The sequence below is a fragment of the Lonchura striata genome, chromosome 2, assembly GCF_046129695.1.
Source record: "Lonchura striata isolate bLonStr1 chromosome 2, bLonStr1.mat, whole genome shotgun sequence".
Classification (NCBI taxonomy): Eukaryota; Metazoa; Chordata; class Aves; order Passeriformes; family Estrildidae; genus Lonchura; species Lonchura striata.
In genome coordinates this window covers 47,807,331-47,819,994 of record NC_134604.1, presented here as the reverse complement: position 1 = coordinate 47,819,994, position 12,664 = coordinate 47,807,331, and the positions used below count along the sequence as shown (strand labels likewise).

Here is a 12,664-nt window from a genome sequence, read left to right as displayed (position 1 = left end):
CCCTGTCTCCAAATATAACTTCTAAATTTACCGCCAGTAGAAACCAAAATTAAATGTGAAGGGGGAGGCTGAAATGTATTCAGATTCCTACTGGTTTCAAACAAGCTGGTGACTCCAGAGAGGAGAGTCAGTGCTCTGTGAAGACAAGGCAGAGTTGCTACAGGACAAAATAATATAATCACTGTCTAACCCTGGTGTGGGCAAAATTTCCAGTTTACTGGGGCAAGTTCTGCTGCAGCTGGGGGATTTTGTTTTGTTTTAACCCAGTGAAGTAATCCTCTGAAAGGAGCTGAACTTACTGCCCTGAGGAGAGAGCAGGATACAGGACACTTGAACAAGAGCTAATAAAAGCTAGTTTGTGTTCATGGAACAACTTGTGTTTATTATTCTAGCTGTAAACAGTCAAGCTACTTAATTTGGTTATTGTGGTTTTTTTTTTTTGTTGCCTTTTTTAAAATAAAAGGGTGCAGATTTATCTTTAAGTTGCTGCATTAGGATTACCTTGATGCTTTTCAGAATTTGAGAGGCCTCCATAATAGAAGAGAGGATAAACAGAAATACTTGTTTCTTAAATCCAAGTATTACAAAATAAAGATACTTTGAGTGACACTAAAGGGTATAACGTGTTTCTATTGTATGGAACCCTTAGGATGGAGTTTTTCCATTTCCTAATTGCAGTTGCTATAACCATTGAATGACTCATTAACTTTGTCTTTGAAGGCAAGAAGTCTCATTTTTCTTGTCTGATCTTCATGTTAACTCCATCATCTACTAAATTACTCCACTGTTAGTTTATTAAATAATTTGAGGCAAAAAAGCTTTCAAGAAAGCATGTAGAAGTTGTAAAATTGAATTTCTGGGGAATGGCAAAGCTTTTTTTTTTTGGGGGGGGGGGGTTTAAGCTCTTTGACCAATTATGTGCTTGTGGATCTCTATCTTCAGAATAGCAACAGCATTTACTGTTGTAGGGAAAAAAAAGTTGCAGTGATTGAAGAGGAGCAGGGCAGGAGAGGAAGAATGGAAGTAACAGAGATCCATTTAAGTTTCCTTTACTTTTTCCTCTGCCTAAAGACCAGGTTGTTTTGGTGGGGTAGTCAGAACTACACACACATCCCAAATGAGGGTAAGTGTACCAGCCATCAGTGGAAGAACTATACCAATAGTGTTTTGTTCTTTATAACTTAGTTAATCAAATTAGTTAAGAATAAGCTTATTTTGGCTACATCTGTTGCAGTACTAGATTTTTCTTGTGAATGACTGTACTTAATATAGAACCATAATGTTTATAGCTGTCAGCTTGCTTTTCTAATCAACCTTTTTAGAGCTGACTGCTTTGTATTCTCACTTGCTTTCTGTAGCCCAGAATATGTTAGGTTATTTTTAAGTGCTTTTGTTTTCTTTGGCTTTAACTACTTGAAATGGCTGAAAATATTTATCATATTGCTGCTAGTTCTTGGATCACTGATGAGGTATTAAATGACCTGATTGCTCAGGACCCAGAAACCCTCAAAAATACTTATCATTTCCATTGAAGGTGACCTCTGAGCATGTGGAAACTTTTTTCCTTTAGTAATGTGAAGGCGACTGAGCACTGAAACAGGTTTCCTGCATAGCCCGTGTAGTCTCTATCCTTGAAGGTATTCAAAAGGTGTTTGGATGTGGTCTTGTACATCCAGCTGTAGATGCTTCTTGAGTGGAGAGGTCGAACTAGATGGGCTCAGCAGTCCCTTTCAACATCAACCATTCTGTGAACTTTGATATAATCTGCATATTAAAACAGTTTTGATGTCAGTGTAACAGTGCTTAATAAGAAATTTAGTGTTCTTCTTAGAAGGTACTTTTTCCAGTGACATGATTGTATTTTGCCTAATAGAAAATAATTGTAGTATATTCTTAATATTTGTTACTGAAATAATATTTTGCTGTAGGGTGTTTGAAGTTACAGAATTCTTCTTTTAGATATGTTTAACTTAATCTTATTTTTTGGTATGGGTTTTACATGTGGTACTTCAGTTTTTGCCTTCTAGGAATCTTATCTTGTAGTTCACACTACAGGGAACTAGCACTTTTCTAATTCCAGTACTCTTTCTTTCTAATACATTCTAAAAACTAGCAAGTTAGCTAAAATAATCAAAAATGTGTTCTCTAGGAAAATATATTAGCTGCTGGATCTGAATTCCACAGTTTTAATCAGCATTCTTCCTTTTCCAAATTCTTTTTTCTGTATATGTCCTTTACTGGACATGTCTTTTTTTAAAACTGCATCTTAATCAAGATAAAAAAACCCCAAACAAATCAGCACCTTAAAGGTTTGTAAGGAAGTATTGTTTCTAGAATGTAAAGAAAAGTAGAATATTTTGAGAAGTCTTAGAATTTGCATGGAGAAACTCTTTGACTAGATGCAAGAGAATGAAAGTACCAGTTACAGAAGCAGAAATGTCTTAATGCTTTTTCTTCTAGATAAATACAATAAACAACAGTATTTCTCACATGATGTGTTTTAAAATAAGTTAATACATTTTATGACTGTACATAAGAATAAAAATAGAATGGTAGTTAAATATTCATATAATAATGTTTTGCCATATAATAAACATGGAAAACTCCAGATTTTTATGACTCCCTGAAAATCACTGAGAAGAAAACCTTTCCTGGGGGGGAAAAAAAAAGGCAGGGCAGTTAAGATAATCTTTTGTTGATTGCTTAAAAGAATTTAGGTGGACTACTTGAAGTGGTTGCATGCTATTTTGTAAATGATTTGTTTTGTTGATGAGAGTAATCTTGTCCCTCTTTGAACATGTCTCTGCAAATATTAGGTTGTCATGGGAAGTATTCCCTGAATGCCTCTGAAATGTGTGTGTTTTTCTCCTAAGCTTCACAATGAGGATGACCCCCCAGAGTCTTCATCAACTGAGCAGCCTTCGACATCTGCAGAGACTCCGCAGCCTCCGCAGCCAGCAGCCTTACCTGAGGCAGATACTTCCCCTCCTCCTTACTGTAGCATAGCTGTGGAAGCAGCTGCAACCTCAGGTATTTTTCTCACATAGCAGCTTGTCAGGGATGAGCGTGTATGAATCAGCTCTTGGTTCAAAGTGGTCTGATTCTCTCGTGTAATTTTTTTTCTGTGCACACAATTGCAGTAAGAAACTGGCCTTTGATGTGCAGCCCTTTGGTTTGTTCAGAAGAAGAAGCACACTTGTAAATTATGCTGATTGTTCCAAATAGCTAGACTAAATGGATGTTCATTAATTAGTTTAATAGGTTTTATTTAAGTCTGCTTATAGTTCATTTCCACATTTAATCTGCATCTTTGAGTAGTGCTCCATTATCAACCTATTAGCAAGTTTCATTGCCTCTATAAAAAACTCTTCAGACTTCTTTAGTGTGTGATATGGTTTGGTGAAAATATTGCCATGAAAAGATTAATTTCGCTTTAAAGACTCTTGATAAAACTTCTCATGAAAAATGAGTAATGGGTCTCTTTATCCATTTATTCACTGCTCCCTTTCTTAGGAGATTGACTTTTCTTGGGGTTATGGGAGACTTAACAGCAGCTAACATCAAAGTTCCTGTTTAAGTAAAGCTGCATGGATTTGTGTCTCCCATGTGTCAAATAAATATTTTAGGAGTAGCTGCCAACCTAATTTTTTAAAATGTTTGTTAAAAGAACAGTTTCCTGTCCCTGTTCTTTGAGACAGTGTTTGCAAGTATAATATGTAGCTGTGTGGAATTATCCCTATATATAACATCCTTGTGTTGGTGTGCTGACAAATCTGTTGACCATGTGACCTGTGCTGACAAATCTTTATCATGTAAGCAGCCTTTTAATGAGCTATGTTGGCTGTAGGAGGAAACTCATGGCATATTTTAAGTACTTTTAATTAATATTGTTAATAATTCTATTTTATATGGTGATGTCTTGCTGTTAACACACAGAAGAGTGAAATCTGTGGTCCATTTTGATGGAAGGAACAATTTTTAAAACAACGTGTTGAAATTGAAATCTTGAAAAACTGATTTTCAGAGAGCAACTGGAGTTGGCAACAAGGCCACACTAACAAGAATACAGCATGGCTGTTACTGTAGTGAAGTAACAGATTGATACTGATATTTGAAAACATTTTTTTTTAAAGATTTTTATGTGTATATCTCTTGTATGATTGGGTAAAAAGCATTTGGTTGGAATGCTTGAGGATATAACTGACCAAATATGATTCTTTTCTTCATGAATTTGTTGACTTCTTGCCAGCATCTGTGTCAAAGTTTCTGCCTTGGGTAGCAGCTCAAAGTACTATCAAGCTGTTAAAAGCTTTTATTTTAAAAGTATTTTTAAGAACTTAAAATGCAAATATCCTCAGTTTTAGCCTCAGTAAAAAAATATACTTTAAAGGCAAATAATTATGTGCATGTGCAAGTTAATATTAGTAATATCTTTCTGGTTTAAAAATAAATAACTTCTTTATTTTGAACAGACACACACAATGAGTTTTATCCTGTACCGCCTCCATACAGTGTAGCTACCTCTCTTCCTACATACGATGAAGCAGAGAAGGCCAAAGCTGCGGCCATGGCAGCTGCTGCAGCTGAAGTTGCCCAACGAGTAAGTGATACAGTTCTACTGTATTTGTTTTGCAAAACCTGTCAGGCTACTTACTTATAACTATTGGGCCCATATTATGACCCATTACTATAATAATGATGGGCTGATGATTTAAATATTTTGGATGTTTAGGTTTATATAGCTGATGTAAGTTATTTGTAAATACTATAAGAAGCACTTTGTATTCAGTATTTTGAAAGACATAGCTGTCTAAACAGCTTTAAAAGCCAAATATTGCCTTGTTTTAATAGTTTATCCTGCATTTTGTCAACTCTTAAATAGGTATCCTCTACTAACATTACTTTGTAGAGTTATCACTGTGTACTGTTTTGGATGGTAAAAACAAAAGAATTACCTGTAGAGAGGAAGGGAGAATTCCAACAGTCTGGAAGAGTTATGACCCCAAATCGTGTAGATAGCTTTTAAAAGGAAAAATTCCTGTTGTTTGATCTATGGAAACTTAAATACTGAAGTTCAAAGAAATGCTCCAAGTACTTAAAAAAGCCCCTGTGTGAGTTGTGGTAAACAATTAGTAGGCATATATTCAGTATTTCTAGTTTTGTAAGAATTAATCTTATGAAGAAAACAGTCTTCATTTCAGAAGATTGGTATCTGCAGTTAGTGGTAAATGCTAGTTTTTTAAGCAAGTTTCTTCTTTTCTCTGAAGTTCTGGAATGTGGAAATTCTGCTGCTTGGTAGTATTGACAATAATATACTATATCCAAAAAAGGCTTCCAGTGCTTTCACTAAAATTTCCTCTTTGAGATCAAATGTGATTACATATGATATACATTTAAAATCTTACTGTCTGCAGTGTGCTTGTGGGAAAAAGCCTTTACTCACCCAGCAGGAGGCAGGTTCTTTGTTGACTGCTGCACAGTGCTTGCAGTGCACAACACTCACTTTAAGGTATGCACAGCTAATGTTAAAGTAAGTTTGTGTAACATCACCAGTGATGATGTCACACAAAGCTGTTTGACTGAATTTGGTAGGAAACCACTGACATTTGACTTGCCAAATTTTAGCAGTGAGGGGATGATCTCCAATGTCACATTTTGTCTACTCTAACAGGAGCATGGATTCTTTGTAGTCTGTCCTTCCTGCTTATCACTTAAGTAAAACTTTTGCTGAAATACCAGTCTGAATGAAACCCTTATTCTGAAATTACGAATTTGGAGCATGAAAAACACAAACCCTAACTTGTAGAGGACCTGTGACACTGCAGACAGGACATGCATCTCTCGCAAGATTCTTGTTCTTACATGTAGAACCCTATGAATCACAAATTTCAGACATACAAGTAATCCTCCTTGACAACTCAGCCTGAGGTTCAGCCAATTTCCAGAATAAAGCTAAGCAAAACAAAACTCCAAAACAGAGCAAGTATTTTTTTTCTTGTAATTTCAAACTTTTATTTTACTCTTTCTTACAAGTTTAGGTCACTGTAACAGAAACATCTTTTGCCCTTCCTCAAGCAGTCTGCCTGGTTTTGGTCAAACCACAGGTTTTTGAAAAATGAATTTCCTCAGTTGATAAATACAGCTTCAGATTTTGTAAATGCATGGAGATGGTCTTGCATGAAAAGGTTTAGGCTGCTTATAGCTCTGGAGGGAATGGGACTTCAGATGTGCTGTTCCCAGAGAACATTCTGAAATGTTCTGTATCAGAGTAGAATTACAGAGCTAAAAGTAGATACACCTTATTGCTGCTCTTGACTGCTTTTGGTGAAAACATTGGTCCTGAGAAATAGCAATTTCTGGTGTGCCCTGAAGCAGTTTTATTATTCTTAGCCTTTGGTTAGAAGGGAAGGGAAAAGCCACTAGATTCAGCTCTCTTCAGTGGTGGGTGGGGGGAAGAAGGACAATGAATGAGCTTTACATGTTGTGGGAAGAGAAGTCTGGTTTTGATTTAGCAGGGAGGTAACTCTAGCAAGGATCAGAGTCTAAGTCGAAATAAGAAAAGGCAAGGATGAATGTAAGGCAATGGTATGGACAGAGAAGAAAGATTAGATGAGACAGCAGGGAAAAGGGTTAACTGAGATTGGTGGAGGAAAAAACCCAAGTGGGGACAAAATGTAGTGCTGGGAAAGGAACAGAAGCTAGTGTGTGATAAAAGAAGACCAGGGAGGGAAAATAAATCTAGAGGCAAGAGAGTTTAATGCAGTGATCAAGTGAGAAATAAACTTTTTCACAGTCTGCTTTGCTAGAACATACAGGAGAGATTGAAATTCAAGAACTACGTGCTGACACCACAAGAATTTCACTTATGAAAAATCAGTAGGAACACACTACCATTCCCCCAAAGCAGAGATGGACTGAAAGATTCTATCTAGACTTATGGCAGTACTAAGTTAGTATCAGAAGTGTATCTGAAAGTTACATTCTTGCTGACTGATGAAGAGCTCAAATTTATCAGTAATTCTGCTCAGTTTGCTTCTGTTTTTTTTTTTTTCTTTTTTTAAGCAAATGCATGCACACACACAAGCTGTTCTAGAGAAACAGCATTAAGGTTGCAAAGTTGGAAAAAGTAAGAAATAATGAAGCTGAGTTTCAGCTTTGTGGATAATATGAAAATGATGTGCCAGTGCAGTTTTAATTATCTCACCACATGATACTTCCACAAAATCCCTACCTTATTTAATACCTCTGGACTTACACTGAGATAGACTAAGACTGTGTAACAAAGATGTCTTAATGTGGCAGATGGCTGTAATAAGAAAGAAGACTCTTGTTACAGTTTGAGTGGTGGTTTGCCATCTTTAGGGGAAGGATTTAGCTCTGAATACTCATGGAAGAACAGATAAGTAGCTTAATTATGTAACAGTAGTGCAAAGTTCAATTGTTTTCTCACTTTCATAAGTGACAGCTGCAGACATTATCTGACCTGCATGTTACGCACTTTGCAAAACATAGACAAATCATGTAACATGTAGGTTTTTCAGTTTTTATTTTCAGCCTTATGAAATTAGTGCTCTTAAAAATGTGAACTCTGCTGTGTTCTAAGCTTCTGGTTTCTTCCTTGTAAATGAGGCTGTATTGCCTCTTCACTGCAATAATGTGAACAGCTGGAAAAAGCTAAATGTCCTTATATTGCCTTGAGCGATGTGTGAAGCTGATATTTTTCATGGTGTGCTCCAAAGTGTGCAGTGAAGGTTCAAATCTACTCAGCAAAAGAGAGGAAAATGCCATGGAAGGGCAGCACACTTATTATGCAGCTTTCATATTTTTCCCCTGAGACATGTAGGCCTCTTCAAAAGATCCTTAATGTGATAATATGAAATACTTTATCATAGGCCCTGTATTAACAGGTAATATAAAAAATCCAAACATAACATTTACTGAAACTTTTAATAATTTTATAATTTGTCTAGCTTATTTTGCAGGAATAGATTGTGTAACAACATGTACTCCTTTCAAATGCTCTGAGATACCTCATTTATCAAAGAAAATTGTACTAGCCCTGTGTCATCAGTAGTGATGGCATTAGTTATCCTGGCTTTTTTTTTTTCAAATTCTCAAGGTCAGTTTTGAAAAGGCAACTTAAATGGACAAAAATGCTGCTAACAGTTTAATGACTTTGTTTGTATGTTGCAATGAATGGCTTTTACTTAATGCTTTTCAGTTGCATTTGTCTTATGTTTTTCTGTTTTTACATGCTTAGCACGCCCAGTTTAGGGATTCTAGGAGTCTGTTTGATGAAATATTCCTCAGTCGTCCAGAGGTATGGTATAGTTCTCTCTAGTTTAGACTTTGCTATGAATTTTCCTGCTGGCAAAAAAATGCTTCTGGAGTTAATTGTGCCTTTTACCCCCCCATTATTAATTTCTCCCTATTGGTTTGTATACTGAAGGTATAATTTATGGGGTTTATTAAGTAATTTGACCATTTCCTCAGAAGTTTTTTCTCTGTAAACATTGCATTGGGAAGAGTTAAATCAGTTCAGTGGTTCTTTACTTGATTAAGGTTGTTGTCTCCCTTTATGCCATGCTAGATTTCAGTTTGAAAAAAAGCTAAAAAACATTGAGGAGAAAAAACGGTCCTCCTCTTGGAGAGTACTACAGAGAGCACTGTAGTTTATGGGGATTTAATAGATTCAACTTCAATAGATGCTGTGCATCATTTGATGCTCTTTTGTTTAGAGAAATAACTCTGTGACATGCCATTTATGTTGATAATATAATTTGCTGTTTAGACATTTCGCTGGTCATAGGAGCAGTAAGTTTTCTGTTCCTACAGACGTCAACTTATTTAGAAAGCAAGAAATGCTGTCCATCTTAACTTGGCTAAATTTGTCAAAAATCTATGACATACTGAAAGTGTTGCATATTTTACAGGTTTGTGTGTGTTGTGTTTACATTCTTCTTATAAAAAAGAAAAATATAAATATATTACCTCATTGATAAAAATGTTATTATATAGCAGAAGTATTTAGTAAAAATCTGTTTAACTATAGGCATCACCATAGAGAACAGTTGTTCTTCATTGCCCATTTTCATTCCTCAATGCATGGTGGCAAACAATTATAGTTTGAAGAAAGACTATGGCAATTGACACCAAACACATCAAGTGAGAGCAGTGAAAGACAGCCAGTATTAGTGGGGCTTGAGCAGTGATCAATTAGTGTTTTCTGACTGCAGGACTGCTCATAAAACCTCAAAATCCTAAATGATGTGGATATGGGCCGATTTAATTTGTTAGTATTCTAAGTATTTAATTTCTTAAACACTTATCTTAAAAACTCATGCTGGTTTTTTGAGACAGTAAAGAGAACTCAGTTTCATCTTCCTTTTTGACATGGAGTGTGATAAATTAATATTTGTTCATGCTTAATACAACCATGCTTCTTGCAAATATCTGTTGTCTTGTTCCTGAGCTGTATTTATTGACCAGTGTTTCTCACATGTGTAAGGCTCAGAGTGAGGCCTCTGCTAAATTTCTTACTGTCATTGAGCAAAATTTTCTCTTTTCTGAGGCAACTTTTACATGGAGCATAATTCAGTAATTATTTTGGAAATGCCAGTACGAAGTACAGTATTTAGCAGACATTTTTTAAAAAGTCCAAAATTGTTATGTATGGGGTTTTGTAGACCTTGTGAAAATGCCTTTTTTTTGTCTAACTTGAAAAAGGAAGTTCTATGGCATACATTTCAGAGATAAACACATTCAAATACAGCTCTTTTTTTAATGCTTTTTCAGCCCTTCTTTCCTGTTCCCTTCCTCTCCATCAGTCTTGTATCTGTAGCAAAGTTCAGCTAAACAAACTGATGCTTTCTTAATCACTTAAGATGATAATTTAGGAGTACCTGAGTTGAATTATATATATCCCCTTAGAATTGTTGTTTAACTGGCTTTTTGTGCTTTCATTGGAATCATCTGTGTGAATAGCAGTGTTTTTAAAGTAAGTTATCTGATACAGTGTCTTGGTTAATTAATCTGAAATACAGAGCACAGCTGGAATTTCACGGCCGGATTACTAAGGGTGAACCTGACTGCTCTGAGTTGGTACAGCAGTTGTTCGAGCACGTTTTTAACCTAATTGCCATACCCTGATAATTTATTTTGCTCTATTGACAAAGGAAAACCTGTGACAGAACTTTAGATCACTGTGGTTTTTTAATGCCCTTTTAGTCATAAACATTATTTCTGTAGTAAGTGCTTGTGGGTGGAACAGCCAGGTAAATTTTGCTTGATCTCTCTTGATTAATTTGTTTTTATAAGAAATTTGTTATGCCAGTTCCAATACATTATGGTAATAGGAGGAAAAATTAGGAAAAGAATGTTACCTGTGCTTCTGTTTAGACCATTCTACTGCTGCTACTGACAACATTATTTAACTTGTATCATCCTGCATTGTTTTGATGTTACTCATCTAAGTATAAAAATGGTGTTTAATTGGTGTTAGTTTAAATCAGGCTCTTTAAGAAGTGCTGTCTTTGTGAAAACTTTTGTGTTTGCCAGTCTAGAGCTGGAGCCATGTTCCACCTGTGCCTAGAACTGCATATATAATACCTGACAAGTTCTGTTGAAAATCGAGGGCTGAGAAACAAAGCAGCTCTCACTTTCAGTATTTTAAAGTCCAACGTTTTAATTCAATAGGAGAAATCTTTGGATCGTTTTGACTGATGTCTCTGTTTGCTTTTGTTTGACTTCAAGTGCTGTGCCTTTTGAGTGTAGAAGCCTTTTAGACACATTTAATGTGCTCGCGCCCTCTAGTGACCCTGGAGGTGTTCTTTGCCTTGCATGTTTTGCTGTGGGTTATAAAATTGGCTAGTGCAGTGCCATTGCATCAGCACTTGATTTTAAGATACTAACCTTATTTTATATTACGGAAATTATTAGAAGACCTTTCCAGCAGGAAAATATAGAGCATACTGTGTGATGTATTTTCAAAAAAATACTTAAAGTTTGGCTACATATCAATATAGTTACATTTTAATAAAATTTATGTTGGTTTTGATTGTCAAAGTACTAATCTGAAATAATTCTACCTTCATTTAAGATGAATAGACAGTGTGTGCATATCTTCTACAGAAAATGTGGGCTATGTCAATAGAAGCAACAAATAAGACTTGTTTTATAGTTATAAATTATTTTTTTAAAAACTTCCTTTATGTGGACATGTTGCAGAAATGTCAATTTTCTTCTAGCTTTAGAAACATGATTAATACTTTATCCTATAGATAGTTATTCTAAACTTTTCACTAAATTATCACTAACCTGTAAATCCAGGAAGAAGAGTTTCCACCACGGGATGATTTCAGTGATGCAGATCAGCTTAGAGTGGGCAATGATGGCATCTTCATGTTGGCATTTTTCAGTAAGTTATCTTGTATCCCAGACCTACTGAGGTATATCTTAATTGTACCTTTTTCCTATGGAATATAAAAGAGAGCTGTGATAAATTGCATTAATGTACTGTAATGAACAGATTTTTCTGCCTGTGCTCAGATATAAACACTTCCTGTTCCAGATTCCGCAAATATGTTGCCTTTTTTTGGTGGCATCTGTTACAGATAAGGGGACAAAGCAAAATCATAGTAAATACTTGAAAGTCTAGCACTGGAAATTCTATCATCTTCTATTTGGACCACCAACTTGAATTAAAAGCCTGCTCACAGAAATCTGGCAATTGATTTTTAACTAGAAAAAATTTGAGAGAGGTGGTGGGCTGTATGAATTTGCTGGTGTTATTTTAGTGAATTAAACAGCCATGGATTGATTTTTGGAGCAAATCCAACCATACTTATTTTCAGGTTGAACTAACCACTGTTTATATAAAAGTGCATTGTCTTCAGGTAACCTCTGATTTCAACCAGCCCTCCTGTAGCTCTTTGCCATGTACTGTGTGTACACTGTGCATGTCTTGTAACTTGTGTACTCCGTTAAGCAAAGTTAGATTTAGCAACTAGAAGCTGTTTCTATGAGGAAACTGTGTTAGTTTTACCAATTACTTATTTCTTTTGAATTTCTGAGCGTTTTTTCTCTTTCTGAAATAAATGTTTGGCAACCTGGATGGAAGTTTGGTGTTGAGGATATATCTGTTCTGCTGAGAATTCATCATTATTAAAGCTGGTTGATTATCTACTGAAGTCTCCATTATGTCTTTTAACCTAGGCTTCATAGTAGTTCTTCTGTAATCTTTTTTGCAATCTCTTTAACTGTTGCAGATGCAGGGTACACCTTTCACAGAAGGTTTTTTCGTGTTGGTGTGTGATGCGGTGTTAGCATCTTGGGATAAAAATATATGTGTCTGCCTCATAAAACAAATCTGTGAAGATGTTTATAGAGTAGGAAAGTGAAATCTGTAGTCTGATCTCTTTCTGTGGTTGGAGCATAAAAAGAGTATATTCTTGAGGGCAAAAGGAAGTGTGGTTTAATTTTTCTTTTTTGCTTTATTTTCCTCTCCCTTTTCTATCTTTTATAACTTTTTGTATTTAACCTGTTTAGATCCTTTATTGTGTGAACTTGTTCTTCCTTTTAAATTCTGCTTCAGGCCTTCATTAGCACTGCATTAGGAGGCCAAGGGGATTGTTGGCTTTAATATGTCTTAAGTCCTTTAAGTCAC

The 12,664-nt window shown here is 35.6% G+C and overlaps 1 protein-coding gene across 2 annotated transcripts in view; it reads left to right on the top strand.

The window, feature by feature from the left end:
- The window catches only part of NDFIP2 (Nedd4 family interacting protein 2), a 44,910-nt gene that overhangs the window by 15,195 nt on the left and 17,051 nt on the right, over positions 1 to 12,664 (top strand). Inside the window, exons 2-5 of one of the 2 annotated variants that reach the window (XM_031504915.2) lie at positions 2,874 to 3,030; positions 4,473 to 4,600; positions 8,261 to 8,320; positions 11,329 to 11,416. In XM_031504915.2, coding sequence (XP_031360775.1) covers positions 2,874 to 3,030; positions 4,473 to 4,600; positions 8,261 to 8,320; positions 11,329 to 11,416 — 433 coding nt within the window. The remainder of the gene's footprint in view (positions 1 to 2,873; positions 3,031 to 4,472; positions 4,601 to 8,260; positions 8,321 to 11,328; positions 11,417 to 12,664) is intronic. The other variant, XM_021529382.2, reaches the window with a different exon arrangement.